This window comes from Ptychodera flava, chromosome 1 (assembly GCF_041260155.1).
Source record: "Ptychodera flava strain L36383 chromosome 1, AS_Pfla_20210202, whole genome shotgun sequence".
Classification (NCBI taxonomy): domain Eukaryota; kingdom Metazoa; phylum Hemichordata; class Enteropneusta; family Ptychoderidae; genus Ptychodera; species Ptychodera flava.
This window is the reverse complement of record NC_091928.1, coordinates 44541387-44556609: the sequence shown is the minus strand read 5'-3', so window position 1 is coordinate 44556609 and position 15223 is coordinate 44541387. Positions and strand designations below refer to the sequence as shown.

General features: G+C 38.9%; 2 protein-coding genes across 2 annotated transcripts in view; one reads left to right on the top strand and one right to left on the bottom strand.

Moving 5' to 3' along the window:
- Nucleotides 1-376: 376 nt before the first annotated feature.
- On the top strand, nt 377-1150 carry LOC139145096 (tropomyosin-like). Its single transcript, XM_070716049.1, has one exon. It carries the CDS (start codon nt 377-379, stop codon nt 1148-1150), a length of 774 nt encoding a protein of 257 aa, XP_070572150.1.
- A 4744-nt stretch (nt 1151-5894) lies between these two features.
- Nucleotides 5895-15223, bottom strand: part of LOC139138809 (uncharacterized) — a 42897-nt gene continuing 33568 nt past the window's right edge. Inside the window, exon 5 of the mRNA XM_070707348.1 lies at nt 5895-6603. Coding sequence (XP_070563449.1) covers nt 6250-6603 — 354 coding nt within the window. The 3' untranslated portion in view covers nt 5895-6249. The remainder of the gene's footprint in view (nt 6604-15223) is intronic.

Genomic DNA, 15223 nt, shown 5'->3' with positions numbered 1-15223 from the left:
TCAACTTTATACAACAGGTGCCGGCCTACCTCACATATTCATCAGCCCACACAGCATATCTGTCAGTCTTCGTATCGATCGTAACCCCCACAAATTCTTTCCACAACTTGAGTACCCACACCATAAACTTGACCTTGTATGAGTAAGGGTCATATGGAACTGTCCACAAAGTGTCCATTAACAAATTATCTGCTAATCATTGATAAGATGTTATGGCTGCGTCAATAAGAGGGCGCTCTGACCTGCCATGGTGAGCACACGCATTTTTGGTGCTCCTTCTTTGTGAGCGTCTTTTTCATCCAATCCGCCTGGAACAAGAAAATTTGTCTCCAGAGAAAGAACAAAGATGCCGTATGTGGAGATGTAAGTACTTATTATGACAAGAAAAAGTAAGAGGAAGAGAAAATCCACTGATACGTCGTCAACTGAACATTCTAGTGAGTACAAAGACAATAGTGACAAGATGGCGACGACTCGTGAGATGTCGAACGAAGACTTGTACACGAAGTTGTCAGAAAAATTTGAAGCCACTATCAGTGAATTGCGCACTGAAATACAAGACTTACATAAGTCCCTTGGTTTGATGGAAGAAACCATAAGACGCCATGAAGAAAAGATCATGGCGCTTGAAAATGGCATGGAAGTGGCCGCCAAAGTTACGAGTGACACCGCTGAAGCTATGAACAACCTGGAGCAATACGGTAGGAAATACGCAGTTGAAATAAGCGGAGTCAGCTTGTCAGAACAATCTGCGGAAGCAGCAACAGAAGCCACCTTGAAGATTTCCAAAGTTTTGGATTTGGACATAACGGAAGCCGACATTGACATCTGTCATCCGATCAAACGGAAATCACAAGGACTGCCTGTTATCATCGCCAAATTCAAGTCGTGCAACGTCAGTGGGAAGCTGTATCGCGCAAGAATAAAGCTGAGGAAGGTGAAAACTGAAAGAATCGGACTTCATCCAAGTTCAAAAACTGTGTACATCAATGAAAATTTGACCAAGAAAAATGCTGAAATCTTTCACCATGCAAGAACTTTCGTTGAAGAAAGGAAATGGTACAGTGCGTGGACTCATAACGGCATATCCTTTGTAAAGAAAACCAAAGACTCGAAATTAGTTCGTTTTAACGATATTGGTGACAAATAAGTCTTACGTCCACATGTTTGCTGAAATGGGTGTTTTTTCCTTTTCCTTTTGTTTTTGGGCTTTGCTTTTGCTTTGCACCTCGTTTCTTTTTCTGCCGTTTTTCCGTTTTCGTCAATGTTGTGTCTGTTTTTTGTTTTTGTTTTTTGTCTCTTGTTCTCTTGTTGTTCTGATGGCACGGTAACAATACCTTTGGTCTATTTTCTCATACTTTACGTATATGCCTGCCTGCCTTTAAAGTGATCACTTTAAATTGTCGAGGAATTCGAGGTAACAAGAAAAGACAGAGTATTTTTTCGAGTTTGAAAAGGCAGAAAACCATGTTTTTTAACCCAAATCACACACCTGTTGTTTGACCATTTTCATTTGAACAATCTCCCAACTAGACACCATAAGTAACTTCCCTACCAAATTACAATGCAACCGATCCAGTGGTTTTTGTGTTTAAGTTGTTTACACACACAGACACAGACAAACACTTAGTGATGCCAATACCACGAACTGAAACATAATAGTACAATTGTGCTAAAAATGGGAATATTTTTATTATACAAGTATAATGGTAGAAATTACAAATGAAGGAAAAAAGAAAACCGTGACTAATGAGTTCCATCCTAATTGCCAGCAAAGGACACTTCAATACCAGCTAAAAAGCTAAAACGTCCAAGCAGTTTTTGAACTGAAGATTTTAAGCATTAATTTGACCTCTTTCGATATGTGTGATCACATCAAATTCTCCAGAACAAAATCAGATGTTGGCATCTTTATTAAGACACCTATCTACAACATTTGCCAAATTTAGAAATTCGCATTCAACCAGAGAAAACAAAAACCGCAATTATACGGTGTCGCTCAAATTTGATCAGAATTGGTATATACCAGTATGGGTGACCAATGACCAACAAAATGTTGTTTCTATCTGTTCAGTGGAGGAAAATTCTACGTTGATGTTATGACAATGATTTCTGCACAGTACAACCAGAAAAACAAGAATGACAAAAGTACTTAAGGTCTGAAACTTTAGGTACTGGAGGACAACTTTAGCAACATGCATAGCAGAAACAAGCCCCTCTTAGTTTGAGTATAGACGGTCTTCCCCCCCCCCCCCCCTCTACTGTCTATGGTTTCAGCAGGTCTGTTAATATGTAACAGTTCATAAACAATGACAGGAAATGACTCAAGATCAGTGGAGTTGGCCTGTTTCTTGCTGGCATGTCATCACACCTGCACATTTGCAGGATTTCACTTTTTCTTACCTCATTTGCACATTTTTGACACTGATGTGTTCATTTGAACAAATTCACATCTCAACCCCTGCATCTACCTGTACACCCAATACTGAGATGGTAGCTCTGGCGCTATGGGAGCCTTTGTGTGTGATGGACATACATCCGCACATACATACCCACAAATATACTGACATACAGATGCCACCGACTCATCATATAAGCTCTTTTTAGTAGTTATATACAAAACCAAATATGACCTAATAAAAACTACCATCAAATATTAGCTAACTTGCACTTGTACCTTTAGAGCTTTAGGATTTTTGACAAAAATGCTAACTTTTTGTACAAAATTGACTGCACATAAGCTAAATTGTATGGTGTTTCATTCTCCAATTAATATGCATATCAGTAAGAAAATATATCATAATACAATTCCACTGTTATAATATATATGGCATTATATTGATTATATTCATTCTCAAACTGTTAGAATAATATCATAAGTGACCTTTACAATATTCATGCACACACTTAACAAAATGGGGCCCGGGGGCACCGACGTCCTTTGTGCCTCCTTAGTGTTTATTATTTGCCATAAATGTGAAGTTTGTCAAAAAGTCAAATTGTTTGGACATAAATGAAAGTTATTTGAACTGGTTTGTTACTGCTCCAGCATAAGGTCAAGCGTGGAATCTAAGTATCAGCCTTGATATGTGTGAAAGTGACTTAAGAAAAAGAGATGGGACTCAATAGGATCAACAATCTAAAACAGGATATGGTGAACTTACATAAGCAGAAGGGGGAAAAATTTAGCCACAAACTATTGTAATGTAATGGACAATGGCTAATCTAAACCAAATCACTTGGACTGTATTGTTTGCATTGATTACACATGTATCTATTGCCCATCAAATAGAAAATTAATTTGGGCCATTGACTGAAAAACATTTTCTTGTTACACTCACCACTTTTACCTAGTATTTGGAGTGTACACCTATCTACAACACATATTCAATGAAAAAAAGTTTGGGCACTGTAGGTCAACAGTTCATCTTAATCTATGAGACTAAATAAGCTTACCCCTCAAGTATGTATAAAGCAAAAACAATATTTAATTTTTAATTATGCAGTGCAGGGAAGGACATACAATATGTTGAAAAGGAAACTAAATATAAAAACTGAATATACAATGATATGGAAATGTTGTCTAAGTATCTGGTGTGTGCCAAGAGGCAAATATTAAAATTACACAGCATCATCCTGACCACAGTTTCTCTGACTGGTTTGTTCCCTTCTGATTTTGTGACACAGTGATAGGAACAAAACATTTATATTATGCTCCTTTTCACAATAGTTATACACCATAGCTTGCATTTTGTTCACAGTACATGTAAGATAACTTTCTCATAAACTGGCTTTGAGCAGCTCAAACGTAACAATACTACATTTTTTTATACGTATAGACTAGAGTGACTTGCAGTTGCCGATGTAATTCATAGTATGCGATGAGAGTCACGCATATAGTGATGTTGACAATAACATGCATGCCAGTGCACCATTTCAAGTAGCCACGAGGAAATTCTGATGGTCTTTTAGTGGAAATATAGGTAACAACAGTGAAACAAACAACATTAGTTATTGTGACCATGCTAAAGTGCAATCTCAGATCATGTATGATCTGATGATCACGCCAAATTGCCATGTCGGATTATGCCGTGATTCTGAAGTGCGCATACTTCCTAAGTAAATTGGTCAAAATATAAGCACAATCTCTGTCAAAATTGGAGGGTATAGAATTTGTGGTTACTGAGTTATGCATATATATGTATAATCAAGGTCAAAGGTCATCGAGGTCACGTGACATTTTGAAAAAAAAAATTGTATTGCTAATCAATCCCTATATGCCAAAAATCAGACCTCTTGCTCTATTCGCTTGCCCAGAATTACATATGTGCATAATTAATGAGGTAAAGCGTGTGTTGTCATAAGGTCTCCCATCCTACTAAATATAAAGGACTTAGCACTTGTGGCTACTCATTTATTGACATAAACGTATAGTTTAGGTAAAAGGTCATCGAGGTCACATGACATTTTGTCAAAAAAACTTCTATCCTATAGTTATCCCTATATACCAAAAATCATACATCTAGCTCTATTGGCTTGCTCAGAATTAGATATGCACATAATTAATGAGGTATAGTATGTGGTGTCATAAGGTGTCCAATCATACCAAATATGAAGGGTGTAGCACTTGTGGTTACTGAGTTATGGACAAATATGTATATTTGAGGTCAAAGGTCACCGAGGTCACGTGACATTTGGTCAAAAAAATTGTATTGCTAAGTTATCCCTATATATCAAAAATCAGACCTCTAGCTCTATTGGCTCACTCAAAATTAGATATGTGCATAATTAATGAGGTACAATATGTGGCGTCATAAGGTGTCCAATCATACCATACATGAAGGGTGTAGCACTTGTGGTTACTGAGTTATGGACAAATATGTATATTTAAGGTCAAAGGTCACCGAGTTCACGTGACATTTTGTCAAAAAAATTTGTATTGCTAGGTTATCCCTGTATACCAAAAATCAGACCTCTAGCTTTACTGGCTAGCTCAAAATTAGATATGTGCATAATTAATGAGGTACAATATGTGGCGTCATATAAAGGTGTCCCATCATACCATATATGAAGGGTGGTAGCACTTGTGGTTACTGAGTTATGGACAAATATGTATGTTTGAGGTCAAAGGTCATCGAGGTCACATGACATTTTGTCAAAATATCCGAGATATCTGCGTGAACGGATGGACTCACGGATGGACGAACAGACGGACATGACCCAGTCTATAAGCCCACTGGACTTCATCAGTGGGGACTAAAAATTGTGTCACTGCATCCTTTTTGCAATATGAATACGATGAGACAGTCCCTAAATATTTTTATTTTTCGTGGCCTTATACATGGGAGTCTATGGAGATCTATCTGCCTTATACATGGGAGTCAATGGACGTGTAAACTAAAAATATGCAAATTTCACCACAGGTCACTCCTATGCACTTCCATACCAAGTTTTAAATCAATCGGACTTGTGGGTTTCAGAGAAAAAGATTTTTTGACCAAAAATGGGAGAAAATTACAAAAAAATTCATGAAAAATAGCAAGTCCAAGATACTGACCCAAGATGTGCACAATCATTTCAGGTCAGCCCAAAGTACTTACATGCTAATTTTTCATGTAATCTGCTGAGTGGTTATTGAGTTTTTTCAATTTTGACTGTTTCTACATTTTTTCACTTAATTTGCATATTTTTGGCAATGACAACTTCATTTGAACAAAATCTCATCTACAGCCTATCATCCATATACACACCAAATATCAAGATGAAATGTGCAGCGGTTTTGGAGTTTTTGATGTTGACGGACAGACATACAGACAGTTCCCTAGCCTATAAGAATAGCTTCCATTGCCATATATACATATGGCTATGGGAGCTAAAAATGTGACCAGACGGAGAAACAAGATGGCGTCAGTTTGATTTTTCAAAGTCCTTGCAAAACAACGCTAACTTGTTATATGTACATGTGCATATTAAGGGGAGACCCATTTGATTTGGGGGGGGGGGGTATGCAGGAAGTGCACTAAGTTAGTCTGACAATTCCACACACCAAATTGCAGAACTCCTGCTTCAGTATTTTTTGAGATAATGTTGGAACAAAATTTGACACAGACAGACAGACAGAGACAGACACACACACACACAGATACACAGACAGACAGACAGACAGACATTGCTACAGCAATAGCTCCCTTTTGGGAGCTAAAAATCATTCTTCCTGTCTACACGACCATACTTAATGAGCTTCACAAATTATGTTTGGTGAAATTTGCTTTGTAATAAAAACAGACCCTTGAAGGCAAGAAAAAGAATGACAATTGCACCAACATCTATTTTTCCTGCTTTTTTTTCTGCTGGAACGCAACTGTCAAAAAACATGTAAGACTTTTGTAAGTCAGGCTCCTTGAAAAGACACTCTGATGGTCTCTCTGTTAGACCTTTCCAAATATGTGCCCTACTTAGCAGAACACCCTCAGTACCAAAGAGTGAAACCCCATACAAAATGTGGTGGTCTTCTGTACTGAAGAGTGCATTTCTTGCTGCAGCTGTGCACTGGCAAACCATCTGTGGAAAGCCTTTTCTCAACAATGAATAAGACGCTTTATTCTGCAAAAGAAAATGAGACCATTGATAGGTGATTAAGTATTTCAATATTGTTTCCTATAATAGTTCCAGTAGTTATATGACATTTTTACTAAAAATATCGTAAACCAGCATTAAACAAGTCAGCGAAGAGGACACAGTCCCCACTTTTTTTATGGGGGGGGGGGAGTTGATACCTGTTTGGACCATAACACCTTTCTATCCCAGGGATAGATAAAATCAAAATTGACAAATGACATGCTAAGTCCTGTAAGTGATATTAAACCATATTGAGACACAATGAGGCCATGCATGTACCGGTATGTGTATGTCATGAAGCATTCACTTTTAGTTGTACAAACTTTGAATGAAATCACATGTCAAGGCATATGTCAAATTTGGACATGAAAAGAAAATATTTTAGCCATATTGGATGACATCACAAAGCAAATTGACAAGCATACATGCATATTACCATGGTGTTTTTGCAATTGTACTAAGTTTAAGAGAACTTTGTCTAGTCATGTCAAAAAAGTGACTCTGAACATGAAAAAAAAAAAAATTAAAAATAGCGCAAATGGCATTGAAGCACAACTGCACTGTGGGAGATGACTTGACGTTCATAAAGACACCAGTCCTTTCAAATATAAGACAAGCAATGGTTACTTCACATTAAAAACAAATACCTTTTTCATTTCAGAAAAATTTCACATAAATACAAAATTTCATATAGACCCTAAGTATTACTTATTCACATTAAATAATGCATGACTTTTTTGGGGCACACATTTCACTTCATTAAAAACCTCAAGGCTTTGTCTGTTCACTTTTATTGCCATACTTATTCATTGTAAAACTGACAATTTAAAACTAGGAATGACAAATAGAGGAAACATATTGTAGTCATTAATAAAGAGGTGTAATGGTTTTTATGGTATCAATAAGAATAGGTTGGTGATGCATTGTTAGTCCCCGCGGGACAAAGTCCATGACGGGGACTTCTAGATTGGGTTCTGTTTGTCCATGCATCTGGAGTCATTTTTCAAACATGACCAACCAATTTCGTTCAAAGTTGGCACAAGGTCAACACATTTTACGGAACATGTGCATGTTAGTTTGTTTTGTGATACAATTCAATATGGACACCTGGCAGCCATTTTGTTACATTTCACATCCAAAGCCATAACACAGACATGATTGAAAAATTTTTCGCTCAAACTTGGCACTAGGTCAACACACTATGTGATGCATATGCTTGTCAATTTGTTTTGTGATACAATCCAATATGGCTGCCTTTGTAACAATTTTTTCATGTCCAAAGTCATAGCACAGACATGGCTGGACAAAGCTCAATAAAAGTTTGTATATGGACAGTGTTCTATAAGATACTTATGTTGTTGTTATTAAAAGGTCCAGTTTGGAATAAGATTGAGTGTGAAAAACAGTCGACTGAAAGAGCTATAGAATTTGTAGGCCCTGAACAAAAGATTAAACCCTTAGAAGCTTTAAGTCTCCACAGATAAGATAACACTAATGTTAGAACCTGGGATTGAATACTGGGCCTTTAAATTGCTTTCAGTTCAAGTGTTAAAGTTATAGTGCCTCATAGACAAGTAAATTTGCGATTTTTGGACAGTTTTTCCCCTTCTCAAAACTTACTCAAAAGGAAATGTTTCCATTTCAATCAGATGAGTTGTTTTCAAGATATTTGAGAGGAAGTATCTTCGAAAATTACCTCAGCAACTCACAGCATATCAGTCTTGTCATATGTCAAAAAAAGCGACCTAGCGGGCGATATATAGCTCCGCTGTGTTTATGTAGAGAATAACTATTTTTGACACATGTCGATGAAGAAGGTGGAAATCTTTGATAGATCAATGCAGTGGCCAGAAAAAAGTGGCTAAAATAAACTGCAAAAATACACAATTGAAGATTTCATCATACTTTGAATACATCACATCGGATCATCCCTAAGAACATGTCAACCAAAGCTATCTGATGAGTAGTTTTTTGAAGAACAAAATTTTCTGACCAAAAATGGCAACAATTGCCCCCCCCCCCAAAAAAAAATAGTAATTGCAGATTTCATCATAATTTCAAAAGATCAAATTCAGTTTATCTATAGAAACCTTTATACGAAATTTCAAAGCTGTTAGACCAGTACTTTTGAGAAATACACTTTTTGACCAAAAATGGGAAAAATTGCCCAAAAAATTCAAAATTGCAGATTTTATAAATCATTTAGTTCATCTATAGAAACCTGTATACCAAATTTCAAAGCTATCAGATGAGTAGTTTTGGAGATACACATGTTTTGACCAAAAATGGCAAAAATTGCCCCAAAAATACAAAATTACAGATTTCATCAGAAATTCAATAAATATTACTTAGCTCATCTGTAGAAACCTTTATACCAAATTTCAAAGCTATCAGGCCAGTATTTTTTGAGAAACACATTTTTGGACCAAAAATGGCAAAAATTGCCCAAAAATTACAAAATTGCAAATTTCATCATAATTTCAATAAATATCATTGAGGTGATCTGTAGGAACCTGTATACCAAATTGCAAAGCTATCAGATGAGTGGTTTTGGAAATACACAGTTTTTGACCTTAAATGGAAAAAATTGCCCCAAAACTACAAAATTGCAGATTTCATCATAATTTCAATAAATATCATTTAGTTCATCTGTAGGAACCTTTATACCAAATTTCAAAGCTATCAGATGAGTAGTTTTGGAAATTAACATTTTTTGACCAAAAATGGCAAAAATTGCCTTTAAAATGCAAATTTGCATATTTCTGCACAATTTGAACAAAATCTCAAAAAGATCATCCCTAGGGACATATGTAAAAATATATCAAAGCTATCTGACTGGTAGTCTTGAAGAAGAAGATTTTTAAAGATTTTTTACAAAAAATGACAAAAATTGCCTTAAAAGTACATGCAAATTTCACCACGATTTGAACAAATCTGACTGAAGTCACCCTAACTTAACTGCATATCAAATTTCAAAGCAATCGGACAAGCGGTTTCAGAGAAGAAGATTTTTTTACCAAAAACACCAAAAATTGCCCCAAAAATACAAATATGCAAATTTCACCACGATTTGAATAAACTTAAGTGAGGTCACCCCAAGTGAACTGCATATAAAATTTCAAACCAATCGGACTTGCAGTTTCAGAGGAGAAGGCAATTGTTGACGGACGAAGACAGATGACGTAAAAAATCAACCTATTTGATAAGCTCCGCATCGCTGACAGCGGAGCTAATAAATGGCCCTTGACATGATAAAAAGTGTACAAAATGGCTACCTGTCACCAATACTGGATTACATTGCGACACATATCAATGTGCATATGTACATATGTATGTTATTAAGCACTTTCCATTTAGTAACTTGAATGAGATCTGATCAAGTATGCCTAAATTATGGCTTTTGACGTGGAAAATTGCCACTTGGTTGCCAAATCAAATCGCATCATGAAACAAATTGGCATGCACATGTATGCCATAGTATGTTGCCCTTACACAAACTTTAAGAGTAATTAATCTTCATGTTAAAATAATGGCTCTGGACATGGAAAATTTGTCAGAAAATGGCTGCCATATTGGATGGTATCACAAAAGAAATTGACGTGCATATATATCCCATAGTTAGTTGTCCTTGTGTCAAGTTTGAGAGAAACCGGTTCAGTCATGTCTGAGAAATGACTCCGGACGCACGGACGCACACACACACACAGCCAAATCTATAAGTCCCTATCCCGGACTTTGTCAGGCGGGGACTAATTAAGATGATATGTACCTTGAAAACAATTCAAAGATTAAACTTATAAATAATTTGGTGGAACTTAAAGGGACATTATTTGTATCTTTTGACCTTATATTGTTGCAAACGAGCAGTTGATAATGTTGTTCGACTTACTGAAAGATGTCTAAAAAACGGTCGACCATAGACAACTTCCATCCCGTTTGCGTACACTGCATAGAAAAACCTTGGGTCAGGGGTTAATGGTGGGCTACTTTTAACTCAGAGTTGGCAAGGTGACCTAGTACCTGCGATCAGACCACACTGCTAACTGCTATCTGGGCCGCTGTAAGCATCCGCGTGTAAACAAAATAAACCATGCGAAGTGAAAGTCGAAAGCGCTGTATAGCAGTTTCGGGATTCCCTATTACCGATGCCGTTTGCTCAGTTACATTTTGACGGTCAGATTTTCATGGAGATCTTGACGGCCAATCCTGCTCTTAGATACACTTTTCTTTGCTGCTAGAGAGCACATTTTATAATGGGCATTTCAAATGCCTACAAGCTGCAAGAAGTCGACGACAAGGCCTATAGTGGCGGATTTTTTTCGTCTCGTTTGTTCCTCCATATGTAGACTTGCCCAAAGCTGGTAAGCATAGAAATGTCAAAACAGAGTAAACCATAAACTTCAGTAGACAGTCACGTTATTGTCGAGGTGATCGCGAAATTGAAGCAATATACTTTGGCAACTGACACGTACATCATGTCACCGTCTGCGTGGCAGGGCTGTGCAAAATCGCTGGCAGCACCTCGGTTGCTGCGGGCAGTTTCTCCACCAAAAACAACCCATTTTTAATCCCAAGCTTGCATTGAGTTTTTGAGCACACCCACCTCGATTGGGTACACAATTAGCCCTGCGTACAGGTCTGTGTTCCCGGCGTTATACGGCGTGGAGGCCGTATAACGCCGGGAACACACAGACCTGTATGCAGGGCTTACTACACGATGTGCTCAGCTGCGCTTCAATACTTACGCAAAGCCCACTTTTGGGTGTGGGTTGGAGACACAGAGGCCGTAAGCGACGTATAGGGTCTCGGCAACTGTCATTGCGATGTACTCACTTTTGGTTCGAAATGCGATTCAACTGATACAAATAATTACACAATGCACAGAGAATAACAACATTCAAACAGATCTTGTGTGTCGAGAGGTGATTCCACTCGCGAGCAGCACATCAATGAAAGCACTCGCCCGGCGCAGTGTCACGATGTCACCGATGCTACACCGAGCACTGTTCAGTCCGAGTGCGATGTTTCCAAGTTCAACAAGTGATCATGTCATGTTTGTAAAACGAACCGACGTAAAAATCTTGAAAGTTGACGAAGATTTGTCAACGATCAAATGCACAGAAAATGCATTACTCTGTACCTGTTTCACTATCACCACAGCAATCTGACATCGTTTCAGTTTTACCATTGACCCAATTGCGTTAATGGTTTTATTTGTTTCACAGTCTGTGTCATCGATACTAAAATCAAAGTAACAAGCAAATGCCCTGCTTAGTTTCACTATTTGACAGTAGATTGTGAGACGTGCATTTGTTTATGCACGTGTGCTTCTCGATATCAATTGTGCTGAAGTTGGTGTGTAGGTCACAGGCCATTCACGTTCCAGCCAGTGTTTTTGTTAAGGCCGGTACCCCGGTAAATGTTACCGGGGGTCCCCAGTCATGTTACCGGGGTTCCCCAGTGAACACGCGAAGCGAAATCATGTTTCTGATGTTGATACTTTCATTCATATTCACGCATCGTAATAAAGTATGAATCTCAACGTGGTTTCCTTATCGCAACACTGTCCCTCGCGTCCTCTCACTTTACATACAACATTGTTGCACGCGAATGTTGCAATTTTGTTGCCACGGTTTCAGGCTTTCATGTCTTGCTGATGTGGCTGAGCTTGAGAAAACAGCGGGAAAATATTTAGTACAGAGATAGAGAGCAGCCGAACCGAATCAGCATACATCGTCATGCCTCGCAACTATTTGAAAACGCTACAAAGACGGATTAGGACAAAATTCAATTCAGCATTTCTTCAGAAAAGTTCAAAATGCCGCCGATTGTACACGGCCAAAACCGATATCAACGCAGCAGCCTGAGCACAACAGCGGGGCCGGGGTCAGACATGCAGCGAGTTCCCCAATAATAATACAGCCAAACGATGTGAATATAGTCACCGACGCTTCATTTCCAGACAAAAATCCTACAACGTCGTCTTTGGATGAAAGTGAACATGACACAGTGAGATTTGGTCCTTAGAATGGCAGCGATGCAACTCAGACCTCTACAGAAGGCTTTGCTGACGAACCGGCTCAAAAGAAACGCAAACAAGTGCATTGTTTCCAGAATTGCTGGCTTACGGACAAAACACTTTGTTATGACGAAGTGGTCGATCTTTTCTGGCTACGATATGATGATGAAAAGCGGGGCATGTATTGTTACTTATGCCGCAATCATGATACATCTCAACAGGGTTCATACGTCTGGAGCCGAGAATCTAGCATTCGCTACCGCCGAAATGTTGTCAGTAACCACGGCAAATCTGAGATGCATCTGTTGGCGAAGGAAAGAGTGTCTGCAACGGTATTCACAGTTTGAGCAAGAAATTCAGAAACGAAAAAGTGTTAAATATGAACTCGTCATTGCTGCCTTCAAGTGCGCATGTTGGATTGCTGAAGAAGACGTCGCAGTCAGTAAATATTCGTCGCTCATAGAACTTGTGTCACGTATTGGAGATGATCCTTTACACATGCGTCAGTTCGGGCATACCAATTTCTCATCGGTCAGAGAAATGATAACCATCACATGTGATGTTTTGGTTTCAAAATTGATAGAGCAGATCGGATCGAGTAACTTTGCATTGTTGATAGATGAAGTGACAGATATTACAGTATATCAGCAAGTCATCATGTACTTGAGATATTTACATGAAGGTCATATCAAAACTCAGTTCTATCGCATCGAGCGTCTGAAGGAAAGCGCTACGGGGCAAATTGGCCCGACCTTGTGAAAATAAGATTTCAGCGGGATAACATTGAACCACTCTTTTTGGGAGTGGAGATTTAGCCGACTGGTTCTGTCTCTGGCCTCTCAGCTAGGCGACTGATGCCGTAAGTTGTGGGTTCGAATCCGATTGAAAACTATCCGTATTGACCTGACCCAACTACAGTTTGTTGGATCTGACGGTGCAGCAAACATGACTGGTAAGAAGTCGGGGTTCGGTGCTCAAATGAAGAAAGAAAATCCTCACGTCGTGGGAATCTGGTGCGTTAATCACAGACTCGCGCTTTCAGTCGGCGACACAGTGAAATCGTTGCAATGGTTAAAACGCTATGAAGGAACGGTGCAACAAATAAACAAGCTGTTTGAATATTCACCCGAAAAGACCAGAAAGTTAGAGCAAATATCTGATCAGTATGAGGCAACGTTTTCCTCTGACAGGCGAAAGAAATTCGTTCGACCCGCCGCCACACGATGGACTTCGCACGAACGAGCCAACGGTGCAATCTATCACGGATACGAAGTTCTCCTTCAAACGCTGCATTATTTCACCGAAGAAACTAGGGTTCCAGATGCTACCGCCGCGGGATTATACACTTTCTGTCGGAAATATATGTTTATCGGCACCGTTTACATCTTGCAGACTGTACTGCCGATCATCGGAAAACTGGCGAGACTTTGGCAGAAGGACGTGTTAGTGTTCAGCGAGGTCAAACCCTCACACGTGCGGTGATTGATAAATTGACCACACTCAAGCAAACTCGCGAACCGACGCTCGAACTTCGCGCCGAGTTTGAGGGAAGCGGCCGATTTAGCGATGGAGAAATACAATTTATCGACAAGAATGATGCAAAACTTGACCAGTTTTATGACACACTGCTCACAGAATTGTGTGAGAATCTAGAGTCCCGCCTTGCTTTGACGCCGTTCCTCGAAGCATTTGAACTGTTTGATCCGTGTCGTTTCCCAGGTGTGAACGATAAACAGTACGGGAAAGACGAGATCTCCCTGTTATGTACGCAAGAGAAAACTCAAGATGAATGGTGCAATTTCGATACAAATTTGAATCACCGCCCATGTCTACAAAGACTACTGCTGGAGAGGTTTGCGAAGTTGTCGTGCAACAGAGAAATGTGCTCAGGGATGAGTATCCAAATGTGTGTAAACTTGCCCAACTTGCACTTCTCATTCCTATGTCTAACGCGTGGCCTGAGTGAGGAGCTTCCTGCTTAAAACGAATAAAATCGCGACTGCGAAACAGAATGAAAGGAGATTTGCTTCAGGCAATCATGACTATCGATCTTAATCATGGTGCTGGTGATGAGGATATCACTGATTCTGTTACAGCATGGCGAAATAAACCAAGACGTAACGTTTTCGGAACTGCACACCGTGAGGACATTCACGACAGTACAATGCACAATTTATCAGAACTCGTTGACAGTCTAACTGCTAAGCATCGAGAACTCATGAAACTTGTGTGTTACAATGATGAACAGGATGCAGACGAGGACAGTGTTGCAGATAAGAAAGAACAGTAAACAAATAATTAAGAACACTGACTGACTATAGTTTGATGGAAAAAATTAAAGTTTAATCCATTCAATAATTTTCATGAATCAAAAGGATAAGTTGGCTGTCGTTTCAATGTGTTGGAGTGTGTTATGCATAATAAATGAATTCATGCATTTTATTAATAATGAAGTCATTGATTTTTTGCTCAAGCTGGATTGGGGTGGGGTGTCAACGTGTTACCTATGTTCCCCAGCCTTAGCAAAAACACTGCCAGCTGTACTTTGATGGTTGACGTATGCGTAGTAATATTGGTCATGTGCTT

What these genes read in the sequence shown, in the direction of transcription:
- LOC139145096 (XM_070716049.1), top strand. Translation starts at nt 377, where the DNA reads ATGACAAGAAAAAGTAAGAGGAAGAGAAAATCCACTGATACGTCGTCA.